The sequence below is a fragment of the Acanthochromis polyacanthus genome, chromosome 16 (genome assembly GCF_021347895.1).
Source record: "Acanthochromis polyacanthus isolate Apoly-LR-REF ecotype Palm Island chromosome 16, KAUST_Apoly_ChrSc, whole genome shotgun sequence".
Taxonomy (NCBI): Eukaryota; Metazoa; Chordata; class Actinopteri; family Pomacentridae; genus Acanthochromis; species Acanthochromis polyacanthus.
The window spans coordinates 13412182-13438814 of record NC_067128.1 but is presented as its reverse complement, the minus strand read 5'-3'; the positions used below and the strand labels follow the sequence as shown (position 1 = coordinate 13438814).

General features: G+C 40.3%; 2 protein-coding genes across 6 annotated transcripts in view; both read right to left on the bottom strand.

Annotated features, from left to right (window-relative positions):
- The window catches only part of snx14 (sorting nexin 14), a 28297-nt gene extending 13906 nt beyond the window's left edge, over nucleotides 1-14391 (bottom strand). The window contains exons 1-19 of one of the 3 annotated variants that reach the window (XM_051961010.1): nucleotides 14209-14391; nucleotides 13882-14026; nucleotides 11082-11202; nucleotides 10861-10934; nucleotides 9574-9652; nucleotides 9420-9463; nucleotides 9232-9319; nucleotides 8312-8396; nucleotides 7784-7940; nucleotides 6958-7033; nucleotides 6670-6714; nucleotides 6333-6413; nucleotides 5963-6077; nucleotides 5563-5718; nucleotides 4436-4560; nucleotides 3883-3941; nucleotides 3475-3501; nucleotides 1794-1926; nucleotides 1226-1412 (exon numbers count right to left, since the gene is read on the bottom strand). In XM_051961010.1, coding sequence (XP_051816970.1) covers nucleotides 1226-1412; nucleotides 1794-1926; nucleotides 3475-3501; nucleotides 3883-3941; nucleotides 4436-4560; nucleotides 5563-5718; nucleotides 5963-6077; nucleotides 6333-6413; nucleotides 6670-6714; nucleotides 6958-7033; nucleotides 7784-7940; nucleotides 8312-8396; nucleotides 9232-9319; nucleotides 9420-9463; nucleotides 9574-9652; nucleotides 10861-10934; nucleotides 11082-11202; nucleotides 13882-14018 — 1789 coding nt within the window. In that variant the 5' untranslated portion in view covers nucleotides 14019-14026; nucleotides 14209-14391. Of the gene's footprint in view, nucleotides 1-1225; nucleotides 1413-1793; nucleotides 1927-3474; nucleotides 3502-3882; nucleotides 3942-4435; nucleotides 4561-5562; nucleotides 5719-5962; nucleotides 6078-6332; nucleotides 6414-6669; nucleotides 6715-6957; nucleotides 7034-7783; nucleotides 7941-8311; nucleotides 8397-9231; nucleotides 9320-9419; nucleotides 9464-9573; nucleotides 9653-10860; nucleotides 10935-11081; nucleotides 11203-13881; nucleotides 14027-14118; nucleotides 14138-14208 lie in introns of those variants that run through there. The other 2 variants (XM_051961011.1, XM_051961012.1) reach the window with 2 other exon arrangements.
- A 1575-nt stretch (nucleotides 14392-15966) lies between these two features.
- Nucleotides 15967-25588, bottom strand: syncrip (synaptotagmin binding, cytoplasmic RNA interacting protein). 3 transcript variants are annotated; one of them, XM_022206570.2, is made up of 11 exons: nucleotides 25427-25588; nucleotides 24614-24773; nucleotides 23174-23292; nucleotides 22823-23044; nucleotides 22120-22296; nucleotides 21686-21821; nucleotides 21366-21571; nucleotides 21001-21150; nucleotides 20759-20880; nucleotides 20118-20656; nucleotides 15967-18561 (listed from the first exon to the last, which is right to left on the bottom strand). In XM_022206570.2, exons 1-11 carry the CDS (start codon nucleotides 25427-25429, stop codon nucleotides 18533-18535), a joined length of 1863 nt encoding a protein of 620 aa, XP_022062262.1. In that variant the 5' UTR covers nucleotides 25430-25588; the 3' UTR covers nucleotides 15967-18532. The 3 variants fall into 3 exon arrangements, with proteins under 3 accessions (XP_022062262.1, XP_051816646.1, XP_022062261.1); XM_051960686.1 differs by having other exon boundaries at nucleotides 15967-18558; XM_022206569.2 differs by having other exon boundaries at nucleotides 15967-20656.
- Between the last annotated feature and the right edge of the window lie 1045 nt (nucleotides 25589-26633).

The window sequence follows — 26633 nt, the reverse complement described above, 5'->3', positions numbered from 1 at the left end:
GGCGAGTCTGAAAGCTAAAGTATGACATTTCTTACCCTTTAATCTTAAGCTATTCTCCCTTTTTTAGAAACTTAAACATGTTTTATATTCATGCAACAATACACTGACCAATTTTGTCTCCTATTTTATTCAAATAATGTTTTTAAATACAGCCACACAGGTGTCTGTGTAGATGGATGTAAATCAATGAACGTATAAACATACAGATATAATTGGAATTCACTGCTTTTGTTTTATTGTTGCTTTATGATGCTTTTTTTTGCACTCATTCTGTGCCTCCAAATGTTAAAAGCAGAAATGTCATTGATAAGTTATACTGTAATAAAAAGCAGAAAACATTAAATGACACAAAAACAGACACTATCTGGTTCAAAACGGAAACATTTTGTGGAAGGCTGCAGAGTGACAAATTAAATAAATAAGCCATCTGGTAATCTAATCATTAAAATGTATGCAACATTGTTGTGCCTGATAGCTTTCCTGCATCACATTTGGTAGAGTTGCAGATGAGATCTTTCAAAAAGGTTCAATAACTCTCACTGTAAGAAAGGCTGGTATTTAGCTTCTACAGAAAAAAACAGGGATGGGATCAGCAAGTTCTGATTCTAGCGGAAAGTTGCTGGGGGGGGGGCGGTGTAGCGACTTCCCATCGCTGGGCCGTTTACAATCGTCGTTAACAAGCTATCGTTAACGTCGTTACCATCGCGCGGGAGTATCAGCGACAATAAAGTGTTCAAACTTGTGAAATCGGCGTTCAAATAAATGAAATCCGCGGTAAATTCCCATCCCTGAAAAAAAGCGGAATTCCGTGAATTCGCGGAAAAATCACATCCCTGAAAAAAGGGAATTTAGTTTTTCAGGTTTTACTCTTCTTGTTGATGGAGACAAATACACTTACTATACAACAAAATTCTCCAATATAGCTCTAATCTACAGAGTCCAAGGTTGTTCAGGGTCATAAAGTTGAGTTTGGCAAACATAAACCACCTTGTTGCTGCAGCTTTGCACAGTGGACACTGGTGTTATTTAGCGCTTGCATAAGATAGTGAGCTCCTGTTTGAGGAGGAAAAACTAAAGCTCAACTTTGAACATATTTAATGGTAAGAATTTCATAACTATGTTTTATTCTGTGACACGAAAGCAGCACTGCATTGTTAAAAATCTGCATTAACACGACTCAAATGAAGAATGCAGCAGCTTGCATTTTACCTCCCTGTTGACTCACCGTCCTTCCTGTCGTTGCGTTCCACATCGATGCAGAAAACGGGAATCTTCTCCTTTTTGGCCAAATCATTGTAGAAGTCAATGAAGGGAATTTCGATGCTCCAAGCCGACAGGTTCCTATGAGAGCCCGGTGTGCTGGCTGGCTCATCGGGAGTGTCGTCCTCCATCACCACAGTCGCCTCTTCCACCTGCAGGGAGACAAAACAGGGAGCACATAACAGAGACCCATCAGGATCTGAAAACACATCTGCTGATTGAGGGAAACCTGCTGTGGAGACAAATGACAGACTAATTGGAACACCTTAAGACATGTTTTACCACATTTAAAGTGTAATAGAATACGTACTAACGAGGTCATGTTGGAAAACCTTTATGACCTAGTTTATTCTTGTTTACGCTTTTCAATATACATGCAGACCAGACAGTGGATGCTAAACAAATATCAGCTAATGGACAGAAAAAAAGGGACAGATTAATGTGGACGCATGAGTGATAATGGCTGATATGTCTCTGTAAAGCAGTGCTGTTTGTGCGTTTTCTACTCAAACCACCCGCAAAGAAACACTCACCACATCATCATCCATGTCGTTCATGGCGCTGGGTGGCAGCATGGCTCCTTCCATAGTCTGGCTCTTGAACACACCTTTGATTTTGCTGCCGATTCTGCTGATACCGAACGACTCTCCTCGTTTCGACAGGTTTCTGACGTGAACAGAGAACATCACATCTTATCTGTTTAGTCTACTTTTCAAACATCCCTTCTCTTTGGGTTTTCCTGCAACAATAAAATAGCAGATTTACACACCATATTTCTCTTTGTGCTGACAAGAGACAAATAGACATTTCTATAGTAGAGTGAAAGAGTCATGCAGCAGACATGCAACAAAAAAGGACAGCTTCATGCCATTCACATACACTGGAAACAGCAGTGTGTCGCTCCTGAAGCTAACATTACAGTTCACTCTAGAAAGTTTAACCAGGTGGTTTGACTTTGAAAATGGGAAAAAAACCTTTCTGACAATAATTAAACGCCGGGCAAAGATTGATCCAAAAGTCACACAGGGTTCTCAGTTTTGTCTTTCTGGTCTCCACACAAACCAATGAAATCTCTGCAGTTTTCAAAAGGGCACAATTCAGACTTTTACAACTGAGATTACAGTTATTCAATAGTTAATCAGCTACTACCTCTAAAACCGAACAAAACGCTCTGAACTAAATGTCAGGACAGAACAGGCTGTACTGCTCATTACAGCAACACTCTCCCCCATGTCAGAGACAGCTGGTTTCTGTTTGTAATGCTTAACGGATATAAAGATAATATAACAAAGTACTATAAAATCTATCGTGTGTAGCGTGTGCATGTTATTATAGCATTACATATACACATACATATTTCTGTTTTTTTGCTATTTGCATTTTGTTTGACAGGCGGTATAAATATTTATTATTATGAAGCTGCCAGTTTCTCTTATGTGCAGTTATGACTTTTGTGTTTTACCTGCTTTACTGCACAGACAGAGAGCATTTTGTTTTGAAAGTACATATGTCAAGTACTGTAAGCAAGCACCAAATGCTCAGTTAGATTTTTTTTAATATTGTTTGATCCAATATTTACCGATTTAAATAAAAATCTGGCTTCCATTTGAATGTATAATATTCAGGAAATGCCTTTGCAAGACAAAAGTAATCTCATTTAGAGATCATCATGACTATTTTCTGTGCCACATAGAGGAAGTATTTTGTGTTCCTCAGTGTGAAAATCGCACATTAAAAGTCATACTATCTTGGGATGTTCCTGAAACTCAAAGACCATAGCCAGATACACATTTCAACCAAAATTAATTTGAAAGAGGTACCAATGCTGCAAATCATTCCCAAAGAACTAAGCAGAAGATCTTCATAGTTACAATGTCAAACTGTCATCCATAAATTCCCATAAGGACCCAGGACTTATTAACACCTCTGCAGTGATTTATTCTTTAGCTTCTTTACTTTCATTTTAAACATGAGCTTAAAATCTAAGTACAAGCATCAGCACAAAATGCGAGCATACGGAAGCGTCCTGCAGCAGATTATGTTGTTAAAAAGGGATTTTTCCTTTAGCAGCCAACGTTCGTCTGACAAACAGTGCAGCCTAGTGTGAGACATGCTGTATCTACATGCATCACACTGCGCACTGTTTGTTTGCATCCAATATCTTGCAGGCAGCAGGCTCTGTGCAGACAGGCAGCATGGCACAGCCTTACTTACCGATTTTCTTCCAAAATGAAGCTATTTCTGGAATAAGATACACAACTAATGATGACCATCTGGGCCAAGACCTCAGAGAAATGCGAGTTAAACTGGGCTGGTCAGACTACTACCACATGTGAAGTGAACTGTACATTATAATGAAAAGTATTTGTGCTGCTTCAGACTAAAATATTAATTGGGAACGCTTTGAAAACAAGCCTGAAACTAGGAGTAACAAATCAATTCAACCATCATATGAAAACAAATCAACACATACAAATACGTTGTTGCTTACATCATCTACATCAATTAATTACTGTGAATGGATGTCTTTTCGTCAGCTTTTTCCCATCACTCATTTTCCTACTTAAACTCAAAATAAAATCAAAATAAAGCATAAATTATAGCAATATCCACTTCACAAACCTGTTGATTCTTGAGTTTCTTGTAGGAGACTCTGCTCCCCTCAGCAGGTGTCTGAAGTACTGAACAGAGACAAGAGACAAAGTGAGCAAAACAGACGCACAAGGATCAAGATGTACTATATGAACTGTGTTTTTCTAAACTTTCCGTGAACGTAAATTCTATGTGTTCAAGGGTTCTGTGGTGCAAACAGGAAGTGTAAAAATACATTCAGACTGAAGAGAAAGTCTTGTAAAATGCACTTTTGGGTCCAGATTGAGCATTATGTTTGATATTATTGGACTGTTGCTCAAGAATAACCATCTTTTAATGTTATAGCTAATTTTAAATATTTTGTGCTTTCCGTTTGTACATGAACTAAAAAGTAACTAGAACCTACAGTCAACAAATTATTGCAGTACTGCTGCAGCAGCGTAATAGAGCATATATAAAAAAGGAGACATTTTACGAACTGCATTAGGTACCTGTAAACTGTGATTGAACACAATACAAGAATAAATGCTCAGTGAGAGTGATCTGTGTATGTATGGGTAAAGGAGTATTTTTGAGGTCTTACTTCGTCGCTGTGACAGAACATCGGTGTGAAAACTCTCTCCAGCAAAGACAGGACGTGTTCATACGCCTCAAACAGACATCGCATCGTCTGCAGCTTCACCACACCAGTGTACGGACCTTTAGCGACTGTCAGGGAAGACAACACAAGGTTATACTGGCAGCTCTTTTCACTTTGTGTTTCTGTTTAGAGGAACAGGAAAATGCGGCACAACTTTGCACACAAACAGTACTGCATCCTAAACAATTCTCGCGCTACACCAGGCTGGAGATAACAGATATATCAGCCTTTGAACCCACGGACTATGAAAATACTTCCGAGAAGGATGCATTCATTGTCAATTTCATGGGATGTTCCTGCTATAAAATACGCTATCCTTAAACATCCAGAGGGCAGACTGGTGCAAACAGTCTAATGCTAGGCCACTGACATGAATAAATTGCTTTCCTTTTCTTGTTTCCACTGGGTTGTCACTTTTGACAAATGTTTGTTCTGATGTTTTTTTTGCACTTTCATCTCTGCATCTATTAGGGAGATCTGTGTTCTTTTGTCCCTGACTTTGGCAACTCCCACAATATAATGTATCATTCAATAGATTTGAAACCCTGCTCAACCAATACATCTGGTTTGAGCTGACAACATCTGATTGCCTGATCTCACTGGCCAAAGTGAGCCTGATGAAAACTCAGCGGTACTGAAACACTACAGACTGTAAATAAATCAGCCTGCGTCAGTCCTCTTTTGTCTTCTTAAAATTTGCCAGCTGTTTTCCTTTAACACCCATATCGGTATGTGCAGAGCTAATAAATTCACATAATGAACAACCAACACAGCATTCTTGTTCAAAATCAGTATTGTAGCAACACTCCGTTCTCCTGTTCGGTCAAGAAATGCGAAGCAATTTAAAGATTATTTTACCACTTACTGCTGGTGACATGAGAATGCGGTGATTAGCGACTGGTTTATGTTTAAGTTGATGAAAAAATACAGATGCAGATAGCTTGGGTTAGCCCAAAAAAACAACACTGTTGGTCAGAATCTTCATCATTTTGTGGATAACATTACAGATGTGGACCTGTTTTGCATGCACAACAATGAAGGTGACGTAATGATAAAGTAAGAAGTCTCACTGTTCCTAATCTCCTCCACGATGAACGGGTCAAAGCTGATCTTGTCGATGCTTTCGTCCAGGCAGTAGGTCTCGTAGATGTGCAGCACTTCACCATGTAAACGCTGCAGCTCAGCGTCACGCAGCTCTGGACTCAGGATCTTATCATTAAACTCCTCTGAAAGAAATGACAGTTTGATGAAGTTAGTTGATATGAGCACCCTGATGCATTCATGTAACAGAATCAAACGGCTTTTTCTAAAAATTCAGCGCATCATATTTCTCCTCCAGAAATACTTCCAAGTTTTCACTGACTTTCTTTTTCCAAGAACAGGATAAATAGGATAAAGTTTCACGAGGCCGCTGAACTGTTACAGATGATTGAGGGTGCTGCAAAGTTTACGTATGAAGGTTCGTCTTACCAACAGCGAGGCAGAACTGCAGCACATGTACGGCTCCTTCCTGCTTTAGAAAGTTCATGAAACGAAACAGTAAATCCTGCTGCTCCCTGATTTCCTTCAGCTCCAACTTCAGCACCTGTGCAGACAGAAGGTTCGTTATCCACAGTACAGAAAAGGTCCCAAAAATATTCAACCAAAATAGAGATCAACACAAATGTGTAGACAACAATACAGAGATGACGCACACTGAGTGGGAAAAGGCAGCTAGGAAGGAGAAATAGTAAGAAAATGTAGCACAAGAAAACAAATGTATCTGTTTTAATGTGTCACCACAGAAATATTTAGTCTCCAGGAAATATTTCTTAGGTCTCTCTCTTAGTGAGATACTCACAGACTGCTTCTTGTTGCTGACGTCTGCATATTTCTGTAAAAACGGAACCAGAGCAGATGGAGGCTCTGTGGCTGGTTCTGGCTGGAGATGCAAGAGATTAAAAATAAACAATAATTAGTTCAAAAACTTGACCGCAATCAGCTTAGTCCAAATATTTAAATGAAGATATATGAGCTATAGTGTACCAGTGACCGCGGTTGTTTTGCATTATGCTTTTTTGTTGAAAGCATCAGAGCACTGAAGTGTTTGTCTTTATAGGGCTAGGTTTGGCTTTCTAACTGGACACACATTACATGAACTTTTCACAGATTCAGATGTAAAGCAACAGCTCACTCACCGGGGTGTCATCAACAAATATGAGCACCATGAGGTTCACAGTATCCTGAAAAACCAAGAAAAGCTGTGTGTTAACTTAAAGTCAAGACTTTGTTCCATTAAAAACTAAAGCAAAAGAGAAGTTTGTTTTTTGAAAAGTGTTCATCTCCTGTGTAACATCAGTTTGTGCTGTTTCATTACTACTCTGTGGTTCCCAGCGGGTAATATTATAGCTGTAACATCACCAATTTAATGACACGGGAAAGTCCATAAATTTTGCAGCGCAGAAACATAAACCTGCTCGACTTACAGGGTCAGCCATGAAGTCCAAGGTTGGTAGGATAACAGATCCAGCCATCACCTCCCGCAGCAGCAGAGCCAGAGACCTGAACCAAGACGAAGCATCACAACAGGTTACAGCATTCAGGATCAAATTCTGGAATTTAACAGCCACTCAAGCTTTTTCTTCTCTGTATAGGACTGAGTAGTAAGCAAATTCAATGGGATGTAAGAGCCAGTTTACAGCCTAGAAAAATCAACAATTCTGAAAGCTAATGTTTCATTGATTCTGGCAGAATGCATCTGGCTCCCCTCACATTCAGACAGATTTTTCACTCGATGTTACCCAATCAGAACAGCTCATTTAATGGAGCCGGATTGTGTGATCATATCTGTATAGAGGAGCACCTTCATAGATCACACATATATCACTGCTCTGACTGGTTGTACGTCCATCAAATTGGATAATAAAAACGCATTTTGGTCTGCACTCACTGCAATTTAAAGAACCGAGAGGTTCTTTTATTATTGCAAGGCTAGTTATACAGTGTTAAAACTAATCTGTTAAACATGCTGTCAGACCACATAAGAAGTCAAAGCTGATAAAACAGTCTTACAGGCGGAAATGCCACACATCACAGATGGGGGCGACAGGAAGTTATGTTTAGGTTATGTTTAAGGTGATCTCTAGATATCGCAGAAGGAGACATTCATCGTGTTGCACTTGGTTGTTGACAAAAAATACCACAACTGGACAGATCTCTTCTCTCACCTGCTCACAGCTGGATAATTTCAACAACACTGTGTTGGATTGTTAGAAAGTTGCAGAAACAGGCGGTTTTTTAAAATCTACCTACCTGCAGTCTGTCGCTTTGGGTGGCATCACATATGAAAACAGCATCTCAGTCAGCTTCCTCAGGTAGAGCAGCTCGTCTTTTCGGCTGTGCAAAGCGATGTGAAGGTCAGCGCCGTATTCATCCAGGGCTGCCTGCTGTAGACCCTCCACATTATTCACTGCACACAGACACACACAGAGGTTACTGTACATCTGATAAGTGGATATAAAGAGCAGATTTACAAAATAAGGTGATCTGCGACATGGTACAGTCAAATTTTGAGTGGTATGTTGCATTTTTTGTTGAACAGCTTGGTTTAATCTTTCCATTCTTGTTTTGCGTAGTGGAATGTGACACTGTCTCTAGATTACGGTTTCTAGAAATGTGTTCTGCAGCTGAATTTCTGGCAGTTCAACTTGATGTAAAAATTTAAAAACAAACATAGAAATAAATAGAAACTGATGACTGAACGAGAACTTGAACATCTGCTTTAGTCGAAAGTCAGCAGTTGGCATTAGAGCTTTAAAATAACTGAGTGGACAGTCTCACCTTTTTCTCGAGCTTTTGCAATAATTTCGATGTGCTTCATTGCAGCCTTCATCACTTTGTCTGCAAACACAGTCGTGATATCAACCTACAAGCAGCCAAAACAGAAAGTTAAATTTAGGGCATTGTCAGAATGTAACTGAATAGCCGTGTCAGGGTCACACCACCAAAAGTATGTAAAAATAAACATGAATAAAAACCAGGAGAGACGGCAAGGCTTACAATCAAATGGCAATTTATTTACATTATTTCCCAGTTTGTCATTACTTCCTGACATATTGTCAATAATATATTACAAGGCTGCAACTTAGCTACATTATTTTCATTACTGACTAATCTGATGATTATATAGTTTTTTGAGTCAACGAAACACGCTTAAGAGCCGAGGAAGACATGCAAATCTTGACATTTGTTAAGATAGAGTAAGAAAGTTGCTCTCTTTTGGCTCAAACAATGACAGACACCACTGATTATCAAAGTAGAGGATTATCTCTCTGCCAGCTGGCCGAATGTGTTTCAGCTCTACTACAACTAAACAAACAATGCAGGTCTTCTGGACTTGAACATGCAGCAGAATAAGAATGCTAGGATTGATCAATTAAAAACAACCGATTTAAGGTCAACAACAGCGATGGGGATTTTTCAGACAGGTTTTGTTCAAAACAAAACAAAAAAAAAAACTTCTGAAAAATCACTGCTCCCTCCAGCAGGCTAGAATAATACTTAATGCTTTTGAAAATTACATTTCTGACAATTTCATTCCTTCAGTGCCCTATAAGACTTTTCACACATTGCAAAGTGATGCGAGTGCCTTCAACCAACTACAACAGGAAATAGAGCACTCTATAGCACTCACATTTAAACTCTGAGGTATAAATTCATCTTTTCCTTTAACTTTTGACTAAAGAGTGTTAAAGCTTCACCTTCTGAGCTCGGCGAACAAGCACTGATGCGAAGAAGCGAAAGGTCATTCTAACTTCATCTAAACACGCCTCATCATCCGTGATGTCCCTGAAAGCAGAGAATGGAGGAGTTTAAAGCAACTTATCCACGTGTCTGTCAAATAAAAAAAAAAAAAAAAAAAAAAACACACAGTGGGATTTCTTCTTACCTGTACCAGGGGTACACAAAGTTCTCGAGAACTAACTCAAACACCTGCAGGACAGAAACAGCAAAATGTACAACAAATCAATGCTGACATCTGGATTTACTACATTCATAAATTCTAAATGTGTCCATTCATATGCATCCATACACTGCCGTACCTCTGCTATTGAAGCATCCACTTTTGAATGAACCTTCAGGTCCAACCATGGCTGATAGTTTTCGAGGAGCAGAGTCGGCCTAGAATGAATAAATAAATATTTTTGTGTTATTAGAGTATTCTTCTTAAACACATCTCTGCTCATCAAAGTTTAAAAAAAGAAAAATCCCAAGGAACATCAGTTTGAAAATTCACTCCTGGTGCACTTCAAACACTGGCCGACTGCAAGTTATTTGCTAAACATCTCCACAGTTATATCCTGCTGTAAAGATCACAAAATGAGCTGTTTGTCTGAGGAGGTTCCCTAAACGGAGGTTTCTTTATTGTCACTGTACATACTTCAGCATTCTTCTTTTCAGGACTCTGGCTGTCAGGAAGCACTGATGGTGTGTGATGTGTGCCTGGAAGCCACCGACTATACAGATTAAACTCTAAAGATTAAGTGACGACCACAATCCTCCTATTATTAGCATTCACTAGTCGACAACCGTTCTCGCTCCACTGCAGTATTGCTGCACAACATCCACTAGGTGGCAGAACAGTCTGATGTGTCCTCTAAAAACGTTATGTGGCAAGTACCGTAAGTATAAAAATATCACTAGTCAATTCAAGCCAATAACAAATTATTGGCTTGAATTGAAAAAAAAAATACACTTACAGAGTTACTGCTGTTAAATAAAGGTAGTAAAACAAGAGGATAACATTCTCACAGAAATGTAAAGCAGTGAAAATAAAAGCAGCATAAAACAGAGAGAACACAAATTTCGTTGTTGAACATCCATCCACCACTTTATCCTCATTAGGGTCGCGGGGGGGGGGGGGGGGGGGGGGGGCTGGAGCCTATCCCAGCTGACTTGGGCGAAGGCAGGGGACACCCTGGACAGGTCGCCAGTCTGTCGCAGGGCTACATATACAGACAAACACACAATCACACTCACATTCACACCTACAGGCAATTTAGAATAATCAATTAACCTCAGCATATTTTGGACTGTGGGAGGAAGCCGGAGTACCCGGAGAAAACCCACGCATGCACAGGGAGAACATGCAAACTCCATGCAGAAAGATCCCAGGCCCACCTCGGGATTTGAGTTGTTGAACATAACAATGACAATTAAAGTGATTCGTGATACTGAAAAAGTACAACAGTACTGAAGCCAAGCACTTGCGTAAACTATCAGAGCAAAGAACCGACACTAAATACGAACTCCATTGAATGTCATGTTGAATGACACACGTTTAGAATCACATTAAGTTTTTTCGCTGATCCGGGATCATGTGAACATACCGATGACGTTTGCACTTGACCTTCCCACAGACAGCGCAGCTGTGGCCCAGAGGAAACAACTCCTGCTCCTGCCGCTGTGGGGAGAAAAAATAAAAAGAAGCAGATGTAAACCACCAGTTCATCTGCGCATAATTAGTCATGGAATAGTTTTCTGTATAAGAAACGCAGGCACAGAAAAACAAACGGGCCTCTCAACTAAAAGTGTTGGCTGTCTGGCTTACTTTGTTCCTCGGCTTTACAGTAAAAAAGATGTTTGGAAGAAGAGACTCTGGTCCAAGGGAGCAATAAAAAGTGATGAGACCAGCCAGGAGCGACCAGAAGACCATCAGGATGTGGATATACCTGGAGAGAGAATATTGCACAACAATCAGTTACACACATCAGAAAGAAGTAGTTACGGTTTGTGGAGATTCTGATTAGTGGTAGTTCAAATTCATTTGCTGTATGATTTCATGTAATTTTACTTGTGATCATTTTCATATTTCATCCATGTGTCTGATGTACTTTTGTATCTTTACTCTGTGTGTATCCTGGAGCACAAAATGCCGCTGTTGTGCATAAAGTGAAGTCCTGCATCAAATAAACTGAACTTGAACATCTTGTTTTCACCACAGCATGGTGAATTCAGTGTCAGCACAGAAACACATAAATAAAAGCTATCACTCTACAAACACAGAAAAAAAATCACAACATTTCTCAGCAAACAGAGGAAGATAAACGTTTAATATGTATTCAAATATGATCCTGCAAGTTACTGAGAAAGTCCAGTATTGTTTGTCTATGCCGGCTTGAGAAACCCAGTCTGAAACAAGTAATTGTTGACGTACATTCTGTTTGTGCTCTAGTTTACATATCACTAAGTTACAAATACTTGACAGAAAGATCCATCCATCCATCCTCTATACACCGCTTTATCCTCACCAGGGTCATGGGGGGTGCTGGAGCCTATCCCAGCTGACTCGGGCAAAGGCAGGGGACACCCTGGACAGGTCGCCAGTCTGTCTCAGGGCTACACACACAAACAATCACTCTCACATTTACACCTACAGGCAATTTAGAGTAATCAATTAACCTCAGCATATTTTTGGACTGTGGGAGGAAGCCGGAGTGCCCGGAGGAAACCCACGCATGCACAGGGAGAACATGCAAACTCCATGCAGAAAGATCCCAGGCCCACCTCGGGATTTGAACCAGGGATCTTCTTGCTGCAAGGCAAAAGTGCTAACCACTGTGCAGCCTGACAGAAAGACGATTTTTGTTAAATTTACACACAACTAGTATACAAAACACTAAGATATGGGAGACATAAAACAAAGTTTGCCTTTTTTTTGCTTGTTTTGTGTCATCAGGACCTCAGACAATCCTCAGAAATGAACATGAATTCAGTTAACTTACATCCATATTGCTAAGTGATCCGCATTGAAAAGCTGCATGCTACAAGCACATAGATGGACACACTCAACAAAAATATAAACGCAACACTTTTGTTTTTGCTCTCATTTTTTATGAGATTAACTCAAAGATCTAAAACTTTTTCCACATACACGAATATCCCCATTTCTCTCAAATATTGTTCACAAATCTGTCTAAATCTGTGATAGTGAGCACTTCTCCTTTGCTGAGATAATCCATCCCACCTCACAGGTGTGCCATATCAAGATGCTGATTAGACACCATGATTAGTGCACAGGTGTGCCTTAGACTGCCAACAAAAAAGGCCACTCTGAAAGCTGCAGTTTTGTTGGTTTTTTTGGGGGGGGGGATTTGCCCACTCAAGTCGGTTACGATGACGAATTGGAGTCAGGTCGAAACCCCGATGAGGACGACGAGCATGCAGATGAGCTTCCCTGAGATGGTTTCTGACAGTTTGTGCAGAAATTTTTTGGTTATGCAAACCGATTGTTTCAGCAGCTGTCCAAGTGGCTGGTCTCAGAGGATCTTGGAGGTGAACATGCTGGATGTGGAGGTCCTGGGCTGGTGTGGTTACACGTGGTCTGCGGTTGTGAGGCTGGTTGGATGTACTGCCAAATTCTCTGAAACACCTTTGGAGACGGCTTATGGTAGAGAAATAAACATTCAATACACCAGCAACAGCTCTGGTTGACATTCCTGCTGTCAGCATGCCAATTGCAGGCTCCCTCAAATCTTGCCACATCTGTGGCATTGTGCTGTGTGATAAAACTGCACCTTTCAGAGTGGCCTTTTATTGTGGGCAATCTAAGGCACACCTGTGCACTAATCAGCATCTTGATATGGCACACCTGTGAGGTGGGATGGATTATCTCAGCAAAGGAGAAGTGCTCACTATCACAGATTTGTGAACAATATTTGAGAGAAATGGTGATATTGTGTATGTGGAAAAAGTTTTAGATCTTTGAGTTCATATCATAAAAAATGGGAGCAAATACAAAAGTGTTGCGTTTATATTTTTGACTATCGATATATATTTTTTTAATCCTATGAAGAAATTAGACTTTAGACACTACAAAGCTGGACCTGTCATCACCAGCAGAGAAGAAACGTCATTAGTGAGTTCACATAACATTCAGGAGAAAAGATTTGACAGTTATGCAAAACAGTTATGGTTAAAAATCATTAATATACCTTAGAGAACATGAACAGTGGTGCTGCCTGAGCTTGCATATCAATTTGTTTTGGAAAATATACCAGTAACAGTTTCCTGTCGTGTAAATACAAGCAGACTTTCACCAGGAACAACGGTATAAAGTTGCCATGTTTACAATCTGGAGAAGTAAATACGCCGAATTATCTACTAACAGCTGCTTCTTGCCATGAAACATTAAACGTGCTGACAACAACCTCTGTGTTACTTTGATACTGGAGATATGTTAATAAAAAAAACCTGATCATTCTCAAGCAGCTACTGAACTGAACTCCGATAAGACAGGCAGGTCACGCTCCTCCAGACATCACATGATCACCACCCATTCTCCATCTGATAAGCCTGTCTTCTGGGTGAATTTTTACGCTCCCCCACCCCCCACCCCCACTGAATCTCACCTGTTGAGCAGCACCGTGAGAAACACCATGGACAGTAGCAGGAAGCAGGAGAGCGGGTACTGACGGCCGGCTTCCCGCAGGACGTCAACCTTCAGCCCCCGCTTCAAATCCTCCAAATACGTAAAAATACCTGCCATCCTCTGACCTGTCACGAAACATTGGGAAAACGTCTGTCAGGACAAATTCAGCGCTTTAAAGGCAAATTTCAGAGCCTGTCTCGCAGTTACATCGACTCACGGTGACATTATGCGGCAAAACTGTCGCGGACAGTTAGCCCGGCCACTTTTAGCTAGCTAACAGTTAGCTTTTGACAGAGCTTCAACTCACAGCGACACAACTACAGAAGCACTTCTTCATGTCATAAAACACATCTTATCCTCAGGCGGAGTCCTCGGCAGGAGCCAAGACTGGTCCCGCAGTCAAATGACTTTCTTCTAAAGTTTTTACTTCATGTTTGAAAGTCCCGACCGACTTCCTCCGCGGATGGAATGTTTTCTAATCCGCCAGTGGGTTGCCAGATCTGAATAAAGTAATGACGCCTCCTTAAAAGCCAAAGAGTGCGGTTTATGTTTGTGCGTTCTTAATAACTCATTTTATTGGAATTATGTAGCAAATAATAATTAAATTAAACCAAGTTTAACAACGCATAAGATCGAGAGATAAGATTAAGTGATTCTCATGAAAAACAATCATTTATTAAACGTCTATATTTGCATTGTTTAATTTGTTTAAATTGTAGGTTGGATCGGATGCTAACTATATATATAGGCTACTTAATTGGGTTGTATTGTTTTAATTATTTCTTTTACATTTAAATTTTTTAAAACTTTCTTCGAGATGGTGTTTATGAGTGTTGTACACAAAGAAATAGCATACTATATTTTCTTATACAGTCTATGGGAAATGTCCTTTAATTTATGAAAATTCTAGACGAAAAGCAGATTTTATTCATTTTGAACACATGGCTGTCCATAAGGATGCTTTTTCATTTATGCAGGATATTGTGCGTAATTCAAATATTATTTTATCAAGTTAAAATTTTAACAGGAAAGAATAATGAATTCTCCTGTTGCTCTCTGAAGACGTAAACGCACCAGAGGTATATTCCTCAGCGGACATGGCAACCCTGATTCCAAACAACGCCCCTCCCGGTAAACGCATCAGCAGTGACAGGAATTACCGTGAAGTGTTCATCCACAGTTTATCATTCAAAAATCATTTTACTAATTAGTCTTTCATTCTTACTTTCTATTAGATCCAAGGTTTGTGAATGTGGATTTAGTTTTTATCAGTCTAATAAGTGCGATCTAAACCAAATAATCCATTCTGTATTAAATCAACAAATCTGAAAAGAAGATCCCATCTGATCATTCACCCCCAAAATCATGTTTTTTTTTTTAAACGTTGTGCATATTTGATGAAACGGTATAAATCTAATCTTTCTTCCTACAAAAAAATACTTACTCGAGTTACAGGTATATAGGAGTGATTCATAATAACCTTACAAGAGACAGAAACATGAAATTTTCAGAACTTCAAATTAAATTCGAGCTCCTCTAAAAACAGCAACTCAATTGTACATCCACTCCAGGTGGTAGAAGCTAAAACCATCTTAGTTCAGCACGTTTTTCTATTACTGACGATGTAATGGCATACTGTATATCATAGTTACGACAGAAAAATGGCAAAAAAGATGTGTGACAAATCTTTAAAAAGTGCATTTCGGATAAACCTATCAGCATGTTGAATAGGTGGATGGTCAGAACAAACGTCTTATTTTTAGCTGTTTTTGACATCAAGCTCATCTTGTAGCCATGATTTGGTGCCAAAACTATTTTCTAACACAGACAACACGTTTATATTACAAAGGTAAAATATTGCAAGCTTTCATTAAATATAGTAAAATTATTGCACAATAAATATCAGGCAATTCTGAGGGTGCCGGGTGAGAGGCACTGACCCCCATCGCATCAAAACCTGTTGATAAAGTAAAGTGGATAGCCACTACATGTTATGAGATGGAACAGATATACGTAAACATACCAGAATTGATGCTGCAGATGACAACGAAAAACACAACAAAGGTCAAAGTCAATAACTTTATTAGAAAAATAGGTTTAACTCACCTCACTGTACAGTATAAAACATTTTATTTGCAAGACTGCAAACACACTTGTTAGCAAAAAAAAATCATTCCTGACCCTTAAAATTGGAGATCCAGAGTCAAAGCCAGTATGAAAAAAAACAAAAAAAAACAACTAATCTGACTCTTTTTCACAAACCAGGTAGAAAGAGGAAGAATAAGCTGCACAATCCTCTCTGAACTGGAAGAATGCTAAACATGGGTCGAGATTCAAGACACCGTGTTTCATGGCAAATGTCACAAAAAGGCAGAAAGACTACAACGCACTAATGGAGTTTAAATGTCGCGTTTTTAAACGAGCTGCAAGGACAAATCCAACATCACTGCTATCCAACAGTCTGTGATGTACAATGCATTTCAACAGTGGTGACACGGTGACCTGCTTTACTGTTGGTTCCTACATTTCCCAGAATGCCTTTCAAACCTACTTTGTACTTTGAATAAAAAATATCTCATGGTTGCATGTTTTTTCCTGCTCGTGCAGGTGGAGCAACACTGAGGTAACACCAAAGCCCAACAAGTCCGGTGATATTCTGTACTTTATTTTGCAATCAAATCCCATGTTTAGACTCCAACCAACACTGAACATGCTGCTAAATACTCTGACACTCCTTCATGTGCTTGAAAACACACACTGCAGAATGTTTTTACTTAATTCCCACTATAGCACCACATGGATTAATCCGCCACTGAAAATAGTCCCCAACAAAAGCAGTAATTGCTTCTGTTTACTTGGGAAAAAAAATACCCAGTGTCAAGTCATTTTAGAAAAATGTGTAATTTTTAGGACATGACAACAAATTTAAGTGTTTTAAGAGACTTTTATGCAATGTGCTTGGATCCTGAGGGCCACAGAGGGAGGAGTTGTCGCAGTGTTCAGAGATGGATTGTTGTTTTGAGTCTTTTCATGGGATTTGTAGATGAAATGCAGAATATTGCCAGACTTATCAATTCAATTATGACGTCTTTCTTATTTTTTATGGGTTAAAAGCAATTAAACACTGAGAAATTGTCACAGGGTTTGAGTTGATCTGATATTTCATGTTTGATAATAAGTAGAGCTAGCCTCTTGCTTTTCTTTTGTTGATTTATATTAATTTTCAGCCAACTTTGCAGTTCAGAGGTAAACTTTTACATTTCCATTAAAATAGAACATGGCAAAAAAATGCAAAGTACATCACTTAAGTCTCATTTTTCCCTCTAAAATTTAAATGCTCAGAGATGGATTTGCTCCTTTACAGTTTCAACATGTTGATTTGCAGTACAATTTGCACACCGACAATGAAAGAACATGAATTAACATCATCTTACTCTACAGGTAAGTTTGTCACAACCACATATATGGCATGATAATCAGTCTACAGTGACATACAATGTGAAATGTATAATCATGCTTTTGTGATGCCATCTTTCGTTGGATTCGTAATCTTTTCAGGACTTGGAGTAAATGCATTTTCTTCCAGACCTGCTTAGAAACCCTAAACAAAGGCAGCGTCACTGGATGTCAGCGGTGCTTTCATGCTGTGCACAAACAGGTTTGTACAGAGCAGAAGGCCTGAGACATCCTTACACTGATGTGTACAAAAAAACCCTAAAATTAAGACAGTTGTCCCATCGTGGAAGACAAAGGATGACTGGTTTCCAGGCATTTAAGATTTTACCAAAAAAAAAAGTTATAAAACAATTTCTGTCCGTCAACTACATCATTGCTCAGTTCATTCATAGACAGCGAGGCTTGTTCAGGCTCGTTTCAGACGACCAGCTAACATGCCTTAAGTAGCTGCAGCCTACGTCAATTCTCAAATGAGAACTATAATTCTTTAAGTGCTCTGTTGCTGCTGCCTGTGCATACCTCCGAGGTGAAGGGGAGGGAAGAGGAGGGAAGGGAAGGGGTGAGAGTGGGTTTTTTGGGTGGGTGTGTGTGTGTGTGTGTGGGGGGGGGGGGGGGGGGGGGGGGTCGAACCCTGCCTCAGTTTCCTCAAGTACAAAATGGGACAGAGCAGGCCAGTCCGCGAAACTGAGGTAGTTAACGAACCATATTCCTGGAATGCCCGACCTTCAACGGCGGGTGATCACACCTCAACGCTACCTCAGATAATCATAGATTATCATGTCGCGTCCCATCATAAAAGATGCAGTTTAAGAACTCAAAGAAACTAAAACATCAAGTTCTGCTAAACCACTCCAAACTTTTAACGATTAGAAAAAAAAGTGCGAAGCCTCTTCCAGAGGGATGTCCGTCATGAACTCCTACTCAGTAGGTCTCAAATGGCAGATCTGGGGTGGGGGGTGGGGGGTGCTGGGGCTTCTAAACGCTTTCCAAAAAAATAAAAAGTTTTGCTCGTGTGATTATCTTCGAACGTGGCAGTTTGAGGAGATCTGCTCCTTAAAAAAAACAAAAAAGGCTGGAACACCATTGGACTACTGAGTCAGTTGACCTTACCATTCCATCCACTGGCAGCCTGCAGTGTGTAACGCCAAACACTGGTCAGTCTTCATAGCGACACATCAGGACCGGCCTCGACCCCTTTTCCCTGCTAGTCAGGTAACAAAAGGAAGCAATTAGAGAATGGAAAACAGGATCGTATTACATCTACACACACATATACTGTTCTCCCTTGCGCTCACACACTCACGCTCGGTACCAACTGTAACAGGGAGAACCGTGTAACACATGAGTTTGCATACATTAGAAGACAAAGCATTCTCACAGACTTGCACGCCCTCTGACGCAACATGCACATGTCAATGCCTTAAAAGAGGACGACAAGCAGAGAATCAGCCGGCTCGGATCAGAAAACTTAAAACTGAGGTGCGGTAGTGAAACGTGGACACGCTTAGACGGGCAGAGAAGGGAGAGAGGGAGGAGTGAGGGTTAAGAGCAGCCATTATAATCAATAAAAGCAAACTTAACCAAAAAATAAAACTACAAGCCAGACATGCATGGCAGTTATCTCCCACAACAGCACAATATCAAACCTCCAGATAAACATGCAAGATTAGTATCCAGGCCTTCAACAGCTAGGTAGATCCTTCTGGGACAAGGAAAAGCTTCACTTTGAAATAAATCAAATTGTGCTTTTATTCCCTCCCCCCACTAGTGACAAAAGGGACTTGTATGACAGACTTGTAGGGGGTGGGGCTTACTCTTGATGCTGCATTGACAGTGAATTTAGGACACCAATTTGTGAAACATTTATGTTTTTGGACATGAGAGGAACTCATAAGGATGAAGTATGTCACTACACATACAGAGCACTTGAGAGATGCTGACTATAGAAGTAGGTGATTTGGAATTTGATGGCATGCAAGGTGACACTGTAGCATGTGGCCAACATTGGCAAACCTTTAGTCCATTTTCTTCCACAAGGAGCCTTAAATTTGAAGGCAATTTGAAGAGAGAATTTGCCGAAACATGAATTTGCAACACAATTTGAAGTTTTGTACACGTGTGCGTGTATGTTTATTAAAGCAGACAAACAGCAAAGAATACAAGCCAAAATGTAAAGCCAAAAAATAGGACTACGATGGTCCTTTTTTTTCTTTTCAATAACAAGACACGCATTACTTTGTGACAATACAAATTGTATTTTCATTCGTTTTAAATACATGTTTAGGAGACATATGCTTTGTTGCTGTTAGCTACTTAAAACATGGAAACCAGAATTTCTAAAAACATACATAAAGCTATTGCCAAATAGACAGCTCGAGCACATAATTGCATCTAAAAATTTTTCAAACTTTGTTATGGAAAATCTTTTTACGACCATCTTTTAAAAAAAAAAAAAAAAAAAGGAAAAAAGAAAACCAGTTCGCCAGAAACAGGTGGGAGTGTGACTACGGTTTGAGTCCAAGCGGATTATTAAAATATGTACAAAAAGATATCTTGCCAGATGTCACCAATTTTGAGGAAAAAATGCAGGCAACCGTATGGGATTGAGGGCCAATCAGATCAAGTCTCTAAATAAAAAGACAAAAACAAAAACCATAAACACGTATTTTGTTATCAAAGCCCTACTGGTTTACTTCCACTGTTGCCCAAAAGAATCCTGATAAAATTCCTGGTTGTCAGATTTGTAACCGGAATAGTTACCAGAATGATCACCACCTTGGAGTGGTTGTTGAGCAATGGGTTGAGAGCCCCAGTTCTGATTATTGGTCTGGCGACGCTTGGAATCTGGCTGGTTGTACCCATCAGCTTTGCGCTTTCCTCCTACATTTCCACCGCGGCCACCCCGCGCACCACGTACCCCTCCTCGCCCTCTTGGCTGCACGCCTCCTCTTGCGCCCCGCCCGCCACGGCCTGGTCCGGGCCCACCACGCTGGGAGAAGTTGGCCCTGCCTCTGGGAGCCCCGGTGCCGCCACGTCCTCTGGCCGGTGAGGCTCCGCCCCGTGCGCCCCTGTTACCACCCCGCCCTCGGCCTGGGGCCTGGAAGTCGTCATACCCATAATACGGGTCGTCATAGCCGCCGCGGTAGTTGTGATAGTCATAGCCATAGTAGTCATAGTAGTCCTCATAGCCGTAGTAGTCAGGGGGGTAAACGTAGCCGCCCCGGTTGCCACCTCTACCCCGACCTCTGACAGGAGGAGGCATGTGGGGAGGGGGAGGGTAGTAGTAATAGTCATCATACCTGATGAGAGAACAAAAGCATGAAGTAAGAACAGAGTCAGCAAAATCAACAGTACAATTCAACCATGCAATCACTCAATACACCTAATAAGACACGTCTTACATTTGTGTTTTGGCAGCTTGTCTCTGGGCCTTCCGCTCCTTCCTTTTCTGATCTGGTGGCTTGGCGAAAACAATCTCAATGGGCTCTCCCTCCAGCTCCTTTCCATTCATTTCTTCCAATGCCTGAGAAAACCAGTATGCGACCACAACTTTTAATATTTCTGTTGCTATCTTCAACAACAGTTTTGCTTGTTCAGCTGAAAACTGACAAAATTTCTGCATCACAAAAACAGCAATCGTTACCTTCACTGCACCATCCCTCTCCTCAAAATGAATGAAGGCATAGTCTTTGAGCTTCTTAACTCGCTCCAAATTTCCAAACTGACTGAAGGACTTTTCCAGGATTTCCTCTGTAACACCATTAGCAAGATTTCTCACAAATAAAACCTTGACCTGCAACATAGACAGTTCAGATTTCACGTTAGTCCCTCTTCCTACAAGTTCAACATATCCAAAAGAATTTAATCTTTAGGATGTCAACTAAGAAATACCAGTGTTAAGGATACTTAACACATTTATATTCATCACATTATTTCATCCTACACATTCCAAGAACATGCAGTTTCTTCTTTCAGTGTGCTTTGAGTTCTTCTATCACTGAAGCTCACCTTGGCCATGACTTCTGGGTCAGGGTCTTCGATGGGATCAGCCCACTCCACTGTCACCACATTGCCCCAAACCTTGACCTTGCCGCTCATTAGCCGGCGGCGTGCCTGAGCTGCTGTTTTGTGGTCTTCATACTCCAAGAAGCAGAAGCCTCGGTTCTTCTTCTTGTCATCAGGTTGATGGTACAGTATGACATCACTGAGGCCCTCTGGATGAGGACAGAAAAAAATAATTGTCTCATCTTAAGTAATAAAATGCAAATCCTTTGAACAGAATGTGCTGTTCTGGTTACTGTTTATCGACACTCTGATGAGCATTTTACCTGTAACTTTAGAAAACTCTTCAACAATCTGCTCCTTTGTTTTACTCTTGGGAATGGAGCCAACAAATAACCTGTTGTTGGCAACAGATATACACACCCCAATGTGCTTGCCAGGGCGAATCTCATGATTATTACACTGTAAAACAATAAGGCAAAAAATGTCAAAATGATGACAACTGACAACAAGAGTTCGTTGAACTGCCTCCAACTCCAACCTCATATTTTTACAGCAGAAATAATTTCCTGCCAACAAAGCCAGGAGGGGAATTTTGATCTATATAATAGTAATTTTTTTGACTGTCAACTCCATTTGTTTTGAACCAACAGGTCACCTGCCCGCTAAGCTAAACTACTATAGCCTAATTTCTGTTCCATCTTCAGTTCCTCTGAAGAGAAGACTGTTCTGTTAAATGTTGCATTGCCAACAAACTTACCAGCTTCACCGCCTCCTGCGCCGCTTCTTTAGTGCAGAACGTGACGAAGGCGTAGCCCCTGTTCAGACCACTCAGTGGGTCCATCATTAGCCTGAGGTCCCAAATAGGCCCAGCCTTCTCAAAGAGAGGAACCAGCTCATCTTCAAACAAGTCACGGGGAATCTTCCCAACAAATATCTAGGGAAAAAAGGGAGAATATTTAGAGATGCATGTCCCATGTAAAGACTCTGCGAAATTTGAGACAGCAAGTCATTTTATGACAAAATGCACAATGATTGCTTTTATTCAATTTTCGTGCTTTCCAATTCAACGAATTTGCTTCTAGAACAATTAAAAAAAAGCCTAACTTATCTTTCTTTACACACAAATTGTAAAGACACGAGGTATGCAAAGTAAAAAAACAATCAAAAAAAAATTTGTACCAGGCAGCTTGTGCAGATACAACTCTATTGTTGTTTAGACGGCCAGTCAAAATGACCTCAACATTTAAAGTGATGTGTAAAATATTTGCACAACTCTGAAAAGCAGTGTGAAAGGACTAGAACAAAAAAAAAAGTTTGGCTTAAGTTCTTACATCTAATATCGTTTTCTCCGTAAGTAGTAAAAGAAAATGAAACAATTCAAATATGTAATTCTACCTGTTAAAGATCATACCGCTTCTATTTTCTTCCCTGACTGCAAATTAATACAACAGAATGCGTACCTCTGTTCCAACAGTGGGTTGGGCACCTGAGTACACAGACTCAGGCGGTGGCCCGCCATACTTTCGCTGGCCTGTTGTTACGTCAAGTGTGTAGTTGGTTCTATCCAGGAGTTCTTTGATTTTAGCCTCATCTGGTCCTTTAGTAGAATCTGACACTTTAGTCCCTTGTTTCTCTCTCTGCCTGTAAGTCTTCATTACCCCACAGAGAAAGGCACTTTTGTTCTGGAAGAGAAAGGAACAACATTTGTAACATGGATATTTACATGCTGAAATTTTGCATTTGCACAGTGATAGTATACACATTGCCCAAACAAACTTTCAAAGAATCATTTGTCACATTAGTGAACTTACTTGCACATGTGACAGATCACTCTCTTTGAACTGGACCAGCACTTGCAGGGCTCCCTCCTCATTAAATTCTTTCAAAGCTTCAATTGCCCTTTCGTCTAGGTCACTATGTGCTACCAGTCCTAAAAAACACAAGTTTATATCATTGGTGTGGTGTATATAGAGGGTGTGTGACTCATGCAGCAATGGAGTAGTTGTGCAACAGACACTTAATGATGAATGATTCGTGTGGGAAGAAACAAAATAAAATGACAGCAGAAAGTACAAGAGCCCAATTACATCCAGGTTTCACTCCTATACACATTATTGTTTTACAGTCAGAGAAATCTCAATGCAATCAAAAGCTTCGACAGAAACACAACTAATCAATTCATCCAACTGATACAATCAAAATTAACAAAAGGAAAGACTTAAACTTTAATAACATTCCAAACACCTTTAAAAAAAATCTAACTAAGGATGGTTTTTTTCCTATTTACCCCTAGCAGTCATTGTAACAACACACTGGATAACATTTTTGTAGCTTCTTCTGCTCTTCCTCTGACAAAACAGTTCTCCTGCTGTCGCCACACAGCTGCTCTATTGTTTCTGCCTACTGGCTTCAATCTACCTTCCTTAAAGAGCTTACGGCTACATGCATTTTTGTATCCATTCAATCCAGTTTCTTTACAATGTGACAGTGCTCAGTTTAAGATCTGATTTAACTAACTGATGTCACAAGAAGATACCTTTAGACAACAACATGTAAAGATGACAGGATATATTGTAAATGCTCTTGATTAGGAAATGTGCCTCTTGTGGATTCATCTAAATTGTAGTTTTATTGCTGGCTAACTCGCAGCAGAATCTGTGACAGAAAAGACAGAGGACATCACTGTTTTAATCAATCGATAATAAAAAAATTGGTGTGATGATAACTGACAGTTCTCTTGTTGTCCACCGAAGTCATGTAAACAACAAAATCATTGTGTCACTCCAAGTTGCAGCACTGTTTGGCACACACACTGATATCTCCAAAAGATGTGGATTGCAACTCATCACACACGTGTACTGTTACTCATAAAATAGATATTTTGTCATAACTAACTATTGCATGTGTTGATTATTTCCAGCAGCACAACAGTACATGCTGGTTAAGTCCAAAAGAGCTATAGCTGTGACTCAATCATGTGCTTTCAATAGTTTTTGGACAACAATTTTACTTCTGTGGAAAATAGGAGTAATATATATATCAGGTCTATAACTTGTTAATGCTGAGGACTTTACAGAGAAGCCTTGCAAAAAAGACCAAAATAACAAAACAGAGTCCCTGGCAACATCACAGGTCTATCTGAGAGACAAAACAAGATTACAAGCAATGTGTTTCTAAACTGTAATGAAGTCTAAAGTGTTGAAGGCATCAGACAATGGCAGAACACTACCTGAAAAGAAACTTTTGCTTACCTGCTACATAAAGTTCATCGAGCTTCTCAGCAACTTTCTGAGGTAAACCAGCTTCCAGTAAAGCCTGGAAATGTTCTGAGTGGGTCACCGCAGCTGTAGTGTCCATTGGTTCCTCCGTACCATTCCCGTTTACATGATCTGTGGCCATGTCTCCAGACATCTGTGCAGATTAGAGCAGAATTACGAAAGGCACGACTGCAGTTGCTGGATAAACTGGGACAACAGATTAAGTGTGCGGTTTGGCGCCATCGTTCAAGACTGGACACGGCTTACAAACTGTAACGCTGTCTGAGTGACTGCACGCAATTGCGAAACTGAAAGAGCACCTGGATGGCGCGGCTGGCCAATTTTACCACCTGATACTCACTGAAAAACGTGGGTCGCGCTGCCCTGCCACTACACAAAACAATAAATGAATAATCTCTGGTTTGAGACAGCAGGTTTCCATGCATTTCCACCTCGCCTCTGTAAGCTAATGTTAGCTAGCAGCGCTGGCTCGTGTAGATCACAGGCCGTACTCTTCGCCGCGCGCATGGAGGTGCAAAGTGAACGAGGCTAACATTAGCAAAACAGCTATTAGACGTGAAAACATTTATAGTAGTTTGACTCCCTCTAAATGTGGCTCACATTAGCCACATTATCACCTCAAATTAACTGGCCGTCAATCAAAGCGGGCCCGTTTTCAAAATGCCGGCTAGCCATGTAAACGAGCTGCTATGGTGCTAACAGTGGCCGGTGTGCATCGCATCCAACACGAGAGCACGGACTCAACAACAAAACATTCATTTTCCCGGTACCACGGTGCGTACATACCATGCGAGTCTAAACTTGGGTGCACGATGCTGATCCGCCGTGATGAAAGTGCTCCAAATGAGGGAAAATATTCACGCCGGTGCTTTTCAGGTTGGTTTCTTTACTCCCGGTGAAACAAAATGGCGTCTACGTAACGTCGCGAGCTCTGCTTCTCTCCGACATACACGGGGTCTCTTCACCTGCTCGGCACGGGCTGCTGCGTTTTCTTCTTCTTGTTGTTTGAGGTTTAACAGCGGTTAGCAAACAACGCATTGGTGTATCAACGCCACCAACTGGTGAGCATGTAGATCTAAATATGTCATGTTGAATACAGTACGTTTGCAAAGGAGGCTGCATTTTCAGGACCGCAGTTGCAGGACCCTTGTTTTTTTTGTTCACTAGTTTTTGGGGCAAGATAATGTGGCGACCACATGGTTATTCCAAGCTAGCCCTTTTGCCAAACACAGTTTTCCTCATAAGAAACCTTTAAAGCCATAAATTGCTCATCAGCAAATGCTATTTGACTGTAGTAAATCCGTAAAGCTACAAATACTTGGACAGAAAGTAATACGTTTGCTGAAATACATTTTTAGAACCACAACATATGTATCATAAACTACTGTTTGGGTAGGGTAAACCTTTACAGCTGTAGGAATACAAAAAGTAGTATTTTTGGAGAGCAAAACCTCTAGAACTTTAACTCATTAATTAGAAAGTAGCCTAATGTTAGTTAGAAAAAACTTTCAAACAATAAGTACTTGGACATAAAGTAACATGTTTGAGTGAAACGAACCTTTAAAACTATAAGTAGGCCCACATGGACAGAAAGTGGTGGTTTTGGTTGAAGTGTTTATAGCCATTACTCATTTGTTAAAGAGTACTATTTGGATGGAACAAACTTTTAAAATTATCACTGCTTGGACAAGAGGTAGTATTTTATTCCTATTCTTTATGTTGCGCTGTTGCGGAAAACAAAGGGCCGAGAAACCGCGAGAAACGCAATCCTGAAACTGCAGCCTCTGTTGCCACACACACATCATACAGTTCATATTTACATTTTGCAAATATTAACATTTTACAACTTTCATATCCTCTCAGTCAACTTAACTTGTCTAAAATAATGCAATATGATTTAATAGCAATTGTTTTTTATAACATTTTTAATATTGAATTGTACTTTGATCATAGGAGCTTCAGTAGAAGTCAACTACGCTTCTCTTGTCTTGTC